Source organism: Actinia tenebrosa, unplaced genomic scaffold (genome assembly GCF_029948245.1).
Source record: "Actinia tenebrosa isolate PJP-AT-01 unplaced genomic scaffold, QUT_ActTen_1.0 PGA_scaffold11__36_contigs__length_13525064, whole genome shotgun sequence".
Classification (NCBI taxonomy): domain Eukaryota; kingdom Metazoa; phylum Cnidaria; class Anthozoa; order Actiniaria; family Actiniidae; genus Actinia; species Actinia tenebrosa.
In genome coordinates, this window is record NW_028292571.1 from 13,426,784 (window position 1) to 13,439,785 (window position 13,002).

At 36.3% G+C, this 13,002-nt stretch overlaps 2 protein-coding genes across 2 annotated transcripts; both read right to left on the bottom strand.

Moving 5' to 3' along the window:
* Positions 1–1,824: 1,824 nt before the first annotated feature.
* LOC116300906 (ras-related protein Rab-8A) lies at positions 1,825–10,183 on the bottom strand. Its single transcript, XM_031709876.2, has 7 exons — positions 9,995–10,183; positions 9,794–9,854; positions 8,461–8,599; positions 7,550–7,639; positions 6,984–7,049; positions 5,915–5,965; positions 1,825–4,817 (listed from the first exon to the last, which is right to left on the bottom strand). The coding sequence occupies exons 1-7, from the start codon at positions 10,116–10,118 to the stop codon at positions 4,725–4,727; spliced, it is 624 nt and encodes a 207-aa protein (XP_031565736.1). The 5' UTR covers positions 10,119–10,183; the 3' UTR covers positions 1,825–4,724.
* A 1,418-nt stretch (positions 10,184–11,601) lies between these two features.
* On the bottom strand, positions 11,602–12,522 carry LOC116300917 (uncharacterized). The gene has a single exon (XM_031709887.1). It carries the CDS (start codon positions 12,364–12,366, stop codon positions 12,028–12,030), a length of 339 nt encoding a protein of 112 aa, XP_031565747.1. The 5' UTR covers positions 12,367–12,522; the 3' UTR covers positions 11,602–12,027.
* Between the last annotated feature and the right edge of the window lie 480 nt (positions 12,523–13,002).

The following is a 13,002-nucleotide window of genomic DNA, read 5'->3' on the forward strand; positions in this document are numbered from 1 at the left end:
AATAACATTCGTATCACGTGATAGGGGCTCAACCACGTGCGGTCGGATTAGATTGGTCGGGACTGGTCGGAAAGATCATATACTCAACTCTATAGCAAAGGGATTCTTTTTTTGAGTTTCGTTATTATTGCTAGAATGATTCTTAGGTAATAATAAGTTTGATCTATTAAAAAGGATAAATTTATACTGAGATGGCATGGCTTCAAGCCTCACCGGCCCCACCCATCCCATGGTGAGACAAAGTGGCCTTTGAACTGTAGGCACCCCTCTCACACTAAGTCACCTTCAAAACAAGCTAGCATTTTTGCAATTTCGCCTATAATTGGCAACAAGACAGCAACTTTTAATTTACTTGAGATATATCCTCAAAAATTGGGGGGGGGGGGGGGGGGGGTATGTGCCTTAGTCTATGCTGCCTGAGGCCCCATCCACACTATGCGGGATAAATTTGAATCCGATTTTTTATTTATTTGGTTCCATTTAGAAAATTCACTTTTGGTGAAGAATTGTCCCGGATTCCCCTGGACTAGTGTGGACAGTAGGCCTAACTGAATAAATAAAAATTTGGATTCATATTCATCTGGCATAGTGTGAACGGGGCCTTAGTCGTACATTACCTTCCAATTAAATTGATGTTCAAAATTTATTTTTCCACCATCAAAAAAATTTATATTAACCAAGCTTGTTTGTTCAATCTGCGCAAGCAGCAATAGACAGTCCAAGGTTGAGGGAAAAAATTGGTTGAGTTGGCATTTGCAGTGCATTGTGGGGCTGTTGTAGGGAACATATTTCCAAGATGGTGTCTGTTTCATCCCATAGAACGTATCCACAATACATTGTAATGCAAACTCGTCCAAGTTTTCCCCTCAGCCTCTGAACTGCTAAAATATAGCAATAGGTCTCATAATAATTCAGTTGTCTTCTTCATTTTGGGTCATCATACCTTTAGCCTGCGTAGCCAGGTGTTCTTCGTGGAGGATTGGCTACGCAGCCTATCATACCTTTGACAGTTGGACCTGAATTTTGGCCATGGAATGTGGCTTCAAGTCCCAATACTAAAAGGGATGGGGGAGGGGGGGGGATAGGGCTGGCAGTTACTAATCGTAACAATTGAGAGACATATTTGTATCACTACCATCGTTCTTCTTAAAAACAGGGTTGTGTCTAGTAATCCATGATTTCCAGAAATGCTAGAGTACAAACAATTAATCTTTGAAACACTAATTACTAAATAGTACAAAATAGTGCTAATTAAACAATAGAAAACGATGGAATTTGCAGGAAATTGTGCTATGTAGTATTACTAAAGTTTCACGGATATATTATTTGCACTCTATTTATTATTATATTAATATTTATTATTTATTTTTTTGGGAAAAAAGTAAAGATAAAAATCCCAAACCAGGGGGTTGGGCATGGCCCTCCCTAAGGCTGCCTTGGCAGGGGACTGGCAGTTCACTCATTATTACATTACTACAACTTCACTATTTACGACAAAAACACTCAATGCTTTCCACAGGGAGAAAACCCGTGAAAATTAAACCTTGCTTAAATATTAAAAAAACTGTTTGGCAAGGAAACAAAATGGAGCTTACTGCAGTTTTCAATATTCTGCAAACTCAGCAGTTGCAAGCTGCATGCTGAAACGTGGTTTCTTCATGCTACTGTTCGTCAAAACGATCAGCCAGTACCTTTTATATTTTTTACTGGCGGCAGTAAAATCTAATTTCACAATGAGCTATTGAAATATCTGAGTTTGCAGACTATCGAAAGCCACAGTAATGGAGAGCTGATTTTATACCTCAATCATATCACAATATAGCCTCTATTTGTGTGGCTTTTATTCTTGACAATAACTTGATTAAAAGTACTAATATCTTAAACAAAAAAGTACAGATCAGTTGCATTATTATTTAGAACAAGGTTTATATAAAGCTCAGCTTGGCCTCGCTTCTCTGGCCACTTGGAATAATTTATATACCCATTAAGAAAGAAGAAAACCTATGGAACCAGTAGCCTGCGCTGCATCCAGAAATTTCTGTCGTGTGTTAAGAGTAAACGTTCGGAGGCACGCAGGCTATGGAACCAGGTGTGTGTTGCTGGATTTCCATCAGCTGAAAAGAGTATTTGAATCTCATTATCTGCATGATCAAATGGTGGTCAAATATTGCATGACCACCATGTGCTGCCAATTCAACCAGAAAGAATTTTATTGAAAACTTGCAATTCAGCTGATGAACAATTATATTCGCACAAAACAGGGAATGATGTCAAGTGAAACCTAACAATAAAGTGAAGCTCAGCAATCATATATATAGCCTGTACAAATTAACAGTACTGTCTAATAATTTTACGTTATTAAGCTTAAGTTTGAGCTCATAAAAAATAAGCTTTATTTTAAGTAGGGCGGTTATTCCATAATAGTCCCTTTCACAGTTCCCTCCACCGTTTTGAAAAGTAGCCATGCCTTTGCAATGAAGGTAGACGAATAGTGATGAGCTTGAAATGACAGAGACATGTAAATAATAATTGTCCAAGGTGTCAAGAAAGGTATGCATTGCAAGCTCACTCTTCGTCTTGCTTCAATATGAAGGCTTGGCTTCCTTTCAGGATGGTGCCAGAGACTTTGAAGGGGACTTCATTCTCAAGTTATCATTCAGTTCTGCTTTGAATTCTTTAGAGCACTCTTTGCATTTCTAAACAACTCCGGACAAGCATGCTCTTTTTTTCCAGTGTTTTGAGTAGTTTTTACCATTTTTCATTTATTATTTTAATGTGTAATAATTACTGTTAAAAGTAAAACCATTCTAGAAAGACTGGTAATAAATTTAGATTCATTGTCATTGTCATTTTAATGGTAACTGTTTGAAGAATAGACCCCTTGCAATTTGGACGACGAAACAAAAGAATTTCAATTTCCTTAGAATTGGAAACCTTTTGTTTTGCACGTCTCCAAACTGATCTGCATTCTGACATGCTGCAATAGCTAGGGGTATAATTTATAGAAGGCAAAACCGTTTTTTATTGAATATTTTTATTTAGACGCTTGTTAGTTTCAAGGTTGCAAAGAGACAGCAAGATAAGTGCTCTAAAAAATCCTTTAGTGCGTATTATCCATTTCAAGGTTGAGGGTAAAAAGTTGGGTCAAGGTAGCATTGCATTATGAGGCTGTTATAGAGAACGAAATACACACCATTTTGGAAATACACACTGCCGACTTCACTCATTTTTTTCTCTCGACCTTGGAATGGCTAATTAGGCTTTTATTTTTACAAAATACACAAATTGAAGTAAATAATGAAAGAGTAAAGAGACAGAGGGCAAACCATATGGAATAGTTTTCATAAACCCATGACAAAAAGTGTTTTATATCTGTGAAATAGTAGTAACTATAATCAGTACAAAATTAGCTCCAATGAAACAATCAAAAAAGAAAGAAATAGATGTGTTTAGTGCTATTTAGTTTTTGCGTTATTACGCGAACATATGGTTTGCACTCTAGCAAGTAAAGCACAGGGCTAAAAACAATGGCGCGTCATTGTACAATCTCTGTCCAGAATTGGAACTTGTCCAGAGAAATTTAGCTAAAACTGATGGGTGGTCAACATATTTTTAGCCCTGATTTAAGGCAATGATTTTATCTGGTGTTTAGCTGTATCGGTTGAAGAATTCTCCAACATGACAATCTAGCATATGACTTTATATAATAGACCTATCTATTTATTTATTTTCATTTCAGACCACATGCCATCTTTTTGAAAACAATATTCTACCTTTTGCATTCATATTATATCGACCCCTTACAAAATGTGATTGACACCTTGATCCAACAACTAGGTGTTTGATCTAAGTCACGGCACAGTTTATCATGTTGAATTTTGTGGAGAGAGAAAAATCTAAGAGCCTGTCAGGAGAAAAGACTATAAGTCAAGGGAGAGACCTAACAAACTCTACTCAGTTACACTACCACATGTATTACAGTACACTATTACATGTACTATTCTCCAAATTCATCTGCATTAATTTATTTGGGAATATACACCTATTTCAGAAATCGTTGTCAGACCAAAAGCCTCAAGCAACAAGACAAGACCGCAGAGAACGCCGATACTTTTAACTGTAATTAGTTTATTCATGGTGCATTTTCATTTATTGACTTCACAAATTGCTCCAAGCAAGGCTGCTTGAGATGATAGTTAGTGGAGAGCTATAGCCACTTGCATGAGCCATGAATAAATCAATTATAATTAAAAGTACTGACGTCCTCTGGAGCCTTTGCTTGCTACTTGAGGCTCTTGGTGCGACAACAATTTTCGAAATAGGTGTATAAGGGACTTCCTATCATTGCAATTAAGGTATGTTATTCAAACAAAAGAAATATTACTTAAAGGAAAAACAAATGGTCTGAAATGGTAAAACAGAGATTAACTTAGTCTACTTTTTGTAGCCATTACATTTTTTTACAAAACTTTTCTAGCTAATCATATCTTAAAATAAATCATATCAGCTTTAGTACAGCATATTAATAAGAACATACCATTTTCACTTTTTTTCAGGAATCATTAAGAGTGGAGTTTTCTCATATCGTGTAGTACTCGGATGCTACCACTAAACTCGAATTAAGCGATGACACTGGTGACATCGGCTCCAGTATACTTACCAGCCATCTATACAGACCAGTACTAGTAAAACCAGTATTAAGTTATGTACTCAAAGCCTACGCATCACAGTAGTGAACAGCTCCGGAAGAAATTACGTTTTTGCTCTCGATGTTGGGTGACTTTGACGGCTCCCGTCGATTGAGGACTTGATTGCTCCTAGATAGAAAGAAAAAGATACAAAATTGTTAACGATCTTGGTATTGTTTCCAAGGATTACTCCGACCCTAGTGCACCAGTTTTCAGTCTTCATTCCATTCAACCGTCAATAGAGAGTTTTAGATTTACGTTCACGGCAAACGTGAAACGTCAGTTGACCAGTAAAAAATTCTTTTCAATGACTGAAAAAGAATCGCAAAAAACTTCAAGTAGTAGAAAAACAAAAGAGTATTTGCACCTGGTGAGAAGGTTTGTAAATAGTAAAGTAAAATACAGGAAAACTATGAAAACGTGGTCACGTTTGCTATTTGTGGGGAGGAAAAAAAAGCAATCTAAAACTCTCTAATACCTCCATCCTTTCACCAACCTATTCATCCTACAGTACCTCTCGAACTGTTGGAACTTAAGAAAAGACATTTTTGTTGTTGTTTATGAATTGTAAAAAAAGGTAGGATTCCTGTGGTGCACTGCAAGTGGTGGCCTGGGTCGAGACAGAGTTCCTCAGCGAGTAGACAGAGAAGATAAAGCACATGGTTTGTGTAGAGTTTGGTGGGGAAAATAAAGTGGAAAAACCTGACTAAAGTCTCTTTATGAACACATCATTCATACGATAAAGATGAGGTTTCATAAACATGTAACGAATTTATCAAACATTAAATAAATATAAACAAACTGGCAGGGCTGTCAACCCCCGAGATATTCAAATCTGTGGAATTGATAGGTAAGGGACATGACGTCAGAGCGCGTCAAAAAGGGCAAAAAGACGACTTTTGCTTTGTAACATTTGATGTGATTGGTTTATGTCTGACCAATCAGATTATTGCTTATAGTTACAATGGCCTGCTTGCAAGAACAGTTTATGAGGAACGTTTTGATTTTGTTAGCGATGTAAAATAACACAAACAACAAAAAATAATTGGAATTTTATGGTTGTGAAAGTCAAGTCTCACAAGAAATGGTCAGCTTCGGGGATTATCCGGGAGATTTGAGACTCTAATCTGGAGACCAGGAGACACAGTCCAAAATCTGGAGACTCCCGGTTTATCCAGGAGAGTTGACAGCCCTGAACTGGTGATCATGAATTCATACATACTTACCAACTTTTTGTCCATTTTGACTTTAATATCTCTAGCTAATGTAAAAAATGCCTACGAAATACAAAACACAATCTTAATTCAAGTTGATTGAAAAAATCTTAATGCAGAATCATCTGAAATTTCTAGTATATGTCTAAGCAACAGAATAATTTTTAATCAACGAATCACAAGAAAAAAGTGTTTGAATTGTCATAAAAAAGCGTTTGCATAGTAAAGTGCACTGGTTTACTTTTCCGCAATATTTAGACTTGGCGGCCATGGCTTTTGGGTGGCATGGGTAGTGGTTTTACCATTTGCCTCTCACTACTGTGGTCCAGGCTCGAGCCCTGGCTTAGACTGGATCATATGTGAGTTGAGTTTGTTTGATGTGTTGTTCTCTCCCTTGCCACAAGGGTTGTTTCCGGGATCTCAGGTTTCCTCCAGGTTTACCATTCGCCTCTCACTGTTGTGGTCCAGGTTTGAGGGCCCAGCTTAGACTGGATCATATGTGAGTTGAGTTTTTTTGATGTGTCGTTCTCTCCCTTGCCACAAGGGTTGTTTCCGGGATCTCAGGTTTCCTTCAGGTTTACCATTCGCCTCTCACTGTTGTGGTCCAGGTTTGAGGCCCGGCTTAGACTGAATCATATGTGAGTTGAGTTTGTTTGATGTGTTGTTCTCTTCCTTGCCTTGAGGATTTTCTCCGGGTTCTCAGGTTTCCTCCCTCATAAAAATCAACATGTGAGTAGAGTGTTGTATGTTGTAAATATTGAATGTAGTGGTAGTGTGTGTGGAGTAAACCTCACAGAAGAGCCCTGTACAGAGAGTGATGGTTGTGAAATACAAGTTTTTATAAGTCCTTTTATAATTATACCAAGAATGAATATACACTATACAGTACATAAGGGTTATGGTTATGTCAAACCTTAGATATCTTGAGCTTTTAACTTATCTTAAACTGGAGACCATGTCCTATAATGGACTTTGCAACTTTTACCCTAATTGATACATTATTTTGAACCTTTTTTCTTAACCCCATGCAATGCAAGGAGGGTTCAAACAGCTGGAGGTTTGATAATTAGTTTTTCATTACCTCTTCTACATTAATACTTGATTTTGCACTTGTTTCCATGAATTTAATACCATATTCTACCGCCAACTGTAAACAGAAAAGTGAATTGCGTCACACACAAACTTGTAATTGTTATCACATTACACTGCCTAGAATGTTTTTATAAGCTAGAGACGAGCAGCAGTGATAGGGGCACTTGAATGAAAACGCCCAAATTTTTGAAAGTCTGAGTAATTGAAGTATTTGAGGATAATATGACTCACTTATGATTATGAAAATCAGATTAGTAAATATTTTAGCCTGGGAGCCACTTACTATTGAGAAATTTTGGTTTAAAAGTTAAAAGAACAATAGGGTTGAGTAAATGACGTCATTTACTCACAATTTATATGCTAAATAAAATTGATAATTTTTATCTGAGACATTTTACTGTGGAGAAAATATGTTGCTTGGCTACTATTGGGGCCATACAGATACGTTTCACTAAACTTAAAGTCATTTCCAATTTTTATCCATTTTTATCCAAGTGCCCCTTGAAAGACGACCCATGAGCAGTGTATGCCACCCATTCAACGTAGACAACTTACTTGTTCTCCTCGTTCTTTTGATACCTGCCGTCTGTCGTCCATATCACATTTGTTACCCAAAACCATTTTTTCCACATCTTGTGAAGCATGCTATAGAAATTAGAAGGAAAAAAGAACTTATAATCACAAAAGTGACAGAGTATATTGAAAAAATGTTTTGTGGTGTTAAACATAATATTTAACATTTTCCTCATCAATATCATTATGAACTAGATCATGAACTAGCCAGGGCTTTCATTAAGCTTTGGAATAATAGGAGAAGATAACAAACTAGTCAAAGAGTACTGGCGGGGTTTTCATTAAGTATTGAAATAATAGGAGAAGATAACGAACTAGTCAGAGAGTACTGGCAGGGTTTTCATTAAGTTTTGAAATAATAGGAGAAGATACAGTAACGCTAGTCAGAGAGTACTGGCAGGGTTTTCATTAAGTATTGAAATAATAGGAGAAGATAACAAACTAGTCAGAGAGTACTGGCAGGGTTTTCATTAAGTTTTGAAATAATAAGAGATCTTGGTTATTTAAGCTAAAGAATACTCAGTTTTGAGTTCTCTGTTTCTCAGGGTTAGCCTCAATTTTGTGCAAAATGATTATGCATTCCATGCCAGTGAAAGTCCATGGAATTTCAAAGTGCTTGTATTGTTGAAGTTGTGCATTCTTCACTCTACCGTTGCTATTTGTGAATATTTAGACACTGATTCAAAGGTAACCCTGAGTAAATGAGTCTGTAATCAAGGAACACAGCGTCCTCCACTGCAATGTAAAGCGCATTGAGACAATGTGATAATGCGCTATATAAGAACCCCATTATTATTCAAAAAAATGACTATTTTGCTCAGAACCAGAGCATTCTCCAATCTCTGACCCTTAATAAACCCAAGATGGTAATATTATGGTCGTACTGTACTCACCTCTTCAATATTTCTAATCCAATTTTTAATATTTTCAAAAGATTTATCATTAGTTATGTCGTATACCAGCATTATTCCCATAGCACCCCTGTAGTATGCAGTAGTAATGGTTCGGAATCGCTCCTGTCCAGCTGTGTCCCTGTCAATGAAAATCAATATATTAATTGTGGTGGCTCTCTCTTATTTGGTTAAAGGTTACAGGTTAAACTTAGAGGAGCACAAGATAATTAGTGCTTAAAGGCAACTGTCAAGTATCACCCTTTCTAAATAAAGCCGAGTGCTATTATCATGAACATATTATGACATCTCGAATACGATTACTACCAGAATTCTCTTCGAAATCTTTTTCTTATTCAATTTTTTAAAATTCCATTGAGAAGGCAAAATAATGGCATTAAAAGGCCAACAGAATGAGCTATGAAAGATGAATCTGGTAGTATTGGTATCAAGATAAAATAAGTAGAATAGAGGATTCTACTGACCTCTCATCTAGGCATAAAGAAACCCAAGTTTAAAAAATAAACTAAATTTGAATCCCATAACGAAAGGTTTAAAGCTGTAAAACTGAACATAAGAGAATTGAACCACTGTCTCTCAATAAACAACAGCAAGTCATATGACAAATCATAAGTCAAACAGTTCTAAAATACTTTTGATTTCTGAACGTAGCCAAACTAAGGTTCTCAGAATTCTAACTTTAGCTTCAACGCTAATGTTTTGATAACACGACCAAAGTTCAACCAAACTGTACCACAATTAAATCCTTCAAAATCCTTAAAGTATCTTTGGTAAAATTTCCATAAAACCTTTGTTTTATGATTTGCTTGTAACACGAAGTGTAAATAGAGATTTTTAGTAAAGAATAATTGAGAAAAGATACATGCAGATTAGTTGTCACGTTTTGTTTAGGTTTAATTGGTAATTTTTTTTAAAAAGATTTCTGAGAAGTTTTGTGCCAAGATTCCAGAAATACAAAAAGAGGAAAATAATTCAACAGAGGAAGTTAAAGAAAAACGGCTCAAAAAAAACGCGTGTCGAGCAAATTAACAGTTAGTGAGAAGAGAGACAAGCAGACATAAACAAAATCAACTTGATAAGCAATATAAAAACAGTAGTTAAAATCTATAGAGGAAATGCTTATTAAACATTCTTTTTAAATCTAAATGTTCATGTAATGGCTGGTCATTAGGAGACTTTCAGAATATAATACAGAGATATGACATAAGTACAAAGTAAAAGGGATCATTTGAGCCTTAAAAAGCCCTAAAATTTTGAGCACAATTTCGCTGATGAAGTCGTACTACAAGCTGTATAATCAAAAGACCAACCGTACCATATCTGAAGTTTAATTTTTTTCCCGTCCAACTCGATAGTACGGATTTTAAAATCAATACCTGAAACACAAACAAAGTGAGAGTAAACTATAAACTTTCAAACGATGATAGATGAAGAGGGGATGAAAAAAAAATCACCAAGGAATGAAAATCCCAAGGTTTCATTAGGGTTTCATGAAGAAGATGCAAGATTTTTTCACCTATAGTCGAGATAAACGTCGAATTGAAGGCGTCTTCGGAGAATCGGAATAGTACACATGTCTTCCCCACTCCCGAGTCGCCAATCAAGAGCAGTTTGAAGAGAAAATCATAGGTTTTAGCCATTCCAATGCATTTAGAAGTCAACTACTGTTTCCTGCAAACCTTAGGATCTTCGAACGTTTGATCGGCAGGCGTGGCGGAAGGACTACGCATGCGTGACTGGGGAAACACCGCATACGGATGTCTGGAACTATTCTCTACTCACCCCCACCCCGGTAGATTATAAATTCTTACTTCAGCTAGTTTCGCCAGCAAATCAATTATTTATCTAAGAGGTATGAATTTTTTACAGTTTTCTAATAGTCCAATGCACTTTTCAATTTACTCAAAATTAATAATGTTTTTCCTTTAGTGGGTTTGTACCATTGGTATATATCCCTCCCCCCCTCCCCCCTAGAGACCCATTGACCATTTCTATGAATAAATATATTATGTATTATTATATGGTATATGCACAGCTAATAAATTATATTTCTTTGGGTTTGAATTCTAGCTTTAGAACTATGTGAGTACCATTATATGGTCCAACTTCGCTATGAGTTGATGTAAAGCACCATAATGTAAGTTATATTAAAGGAAGGGCCAAAGGGCTGGGGATACCTGGGGAGTACTCCCCTATATTCGCTATATGGGTATGTGCCGCCAAACAGGGTATGTTTTTCAGCAATCCTACTCTGGAACAGGGTATATAAAATCGTGCTCGCTCTGAAACAGGGTATATGAAATCACGCTCTCTCCTCTCTGGAACAGGGTATCCATTTTCACAATACCGGAACAGGTTATGATTTTCAGTGATCTTGCTCTGGAACAGGGTATGAATTTCAGCGATTTTTTTCTGGAACAGGGTCAGGGTTCAGTGGGCTCAGCGGCACATCTCTACCCTAAATGAGCAATAATGCCCCAACCGGGTGGGGATTCAAATTAAATTTGTTCAATGATCATAGCCTTACCCTTTTCACTCAGTAAGAGATACCTCACCCTTCCCATTAAGTCAACAAGGAAAATATTTTGTCAAAATAAAAGGTTTGACTGTCCAAAAAAGTTAAAATCAATTTTCAATTTTTTACTGACTTGTGACCTATAGCTTCCTTAGTTTTACAAACTTTGTTCATTGTGGCTGGAAATCAGATGGATGACACTGATTTGTCAGAGGTTTATACTTTAAGAATGACTCGAACGCCCTTGGGTGAATCATTGATACATGGTTTTCTTTAACAATTCTTATTCCTTTCTGCATCTCATAGCTATGGCGATAGCCTTCTTCTCTATCCCAATCCCCTAGTATAGAGTGCTGCTACACAGTCTATTATAGACTGCATGACCACTACTGTTCATAAAAGTTTTGGACTGCATTGCGCTGATGAGGAGGGAGAGGGAGGAGGAAGGTTATGTGAAACTAAAAGCATATGAGTATGCAAGGATACAACTCCCCAAACAAAGAATTTCTTCTCATCAAGAAGAGAAAGGCACATGGTCTGAAATTGGAAAGCATTTATAGTATCCAAGCTAAAGAGGTCTCCCTGATAAAAAACATTTGTCACAACCCTCAAATTATAATGTTTTAATAAAATACATTATCTTTTATACTCTTCTGTAAATGCAGATTTGAAAACAAAGTTATATATAAATTTAAGGAAACTTAAGGTTGCCAGGTAAGTACATAGGGCTAGTGACAAGAGGAACACCTTGTGAAAATGAAATAAAAATAGAAAAACAAAGTAAAAAAGAAACAAAATGTAAGATATAAAACTATGAGGAAAATGGTTATACCTTTGAATGTTCTTAATTAAGTTTTCCCCAAATTTATCGTGTATTGTACTATAAAGCTTGCAGTCAAAATATAACCAAAACAATTATATATGCAAACTTCTCTATATATCTCATAGATAAAAACGACGACTTTTAAGTTATTAAATGAGGGTCCATTGCTTCATAGAAATAGAGCTTTCGCTATATAAAGACGAGGAAAGCTTCACATGACAACGCATTGTTTTTCCTCATCTTCTTTCTTTTGCTCTTCTTTAGGAGCAGTTTTGGAATCGTTTTTGGCCATTGATTGTCCTTTTTCATCTTTTTGCAGCCCATACTTCGCTCTTATGTCCTCTCGTTTCTTCTCTCTCTGAGCGTGTCTTTTGGCGTATTTTTCTTCGCGTTTAGCTTTCTCTGTTGCTTCTTTTTCTTGCTGTTGTCTTCGTTCTTTGGCCGTCATTGTACCCTGTTCTTCATTAGCATCATTATCATCATCAAGTCCAATGTTCTTGGACAAAGAACTCAATTTACCAGACACCACGTTTTTGGCGATTAAATTCATATCTAAGTTCTTTTAAATCAGCTTTTTTCAATCCTAGATAACCAAGCTTTAAAATAAACGAAGTGGTTCAGTCAAAGCGAACTTCGATCTTTAGATATTTGTAGAAAATATCACCAGCAAAAAGGTTACTACTTGGAGTCCATGTTTTCTTGTCGAAGCAACCGGAAGTCGAGCGTTAAATTAGTTCAGGGGGGAGCTGAAGGGGGGCAGAAAAGCACCCAGGAAGACCAGCAATACAAATAAATAAAACAAAAAAAACTTTGAAACTTGAACTAAATCTAAACCAGCCAAGCTAAATTTATCTGATAAGCTTTGGGAATAGTAGAGTGCAAGCAATTAATCCGTGAAACACTAGTTACTAAATAGTACAAAATAGTGCTAATTAAACAATAGAAAACAATGGAATTTGCATAAAATTGTGCTATTTAGTATTGCTAAAAAGTTTCACGGTTATATTGTTTGCACTCTAATTAAAATTTTACATAGAGTTTTCTTAGGATTTCGACATCCTTCTCTTCTATCTCTTATTTAAAAAATCCGCGCGCTTTTGTGTTTTTTTTTTTTTTTTTGCGCGCATTTTCAAGTGAGCTAACGCCCCCTGATTTGCCCAGGCTCTTCTCATCTTCTTTGTGTCAC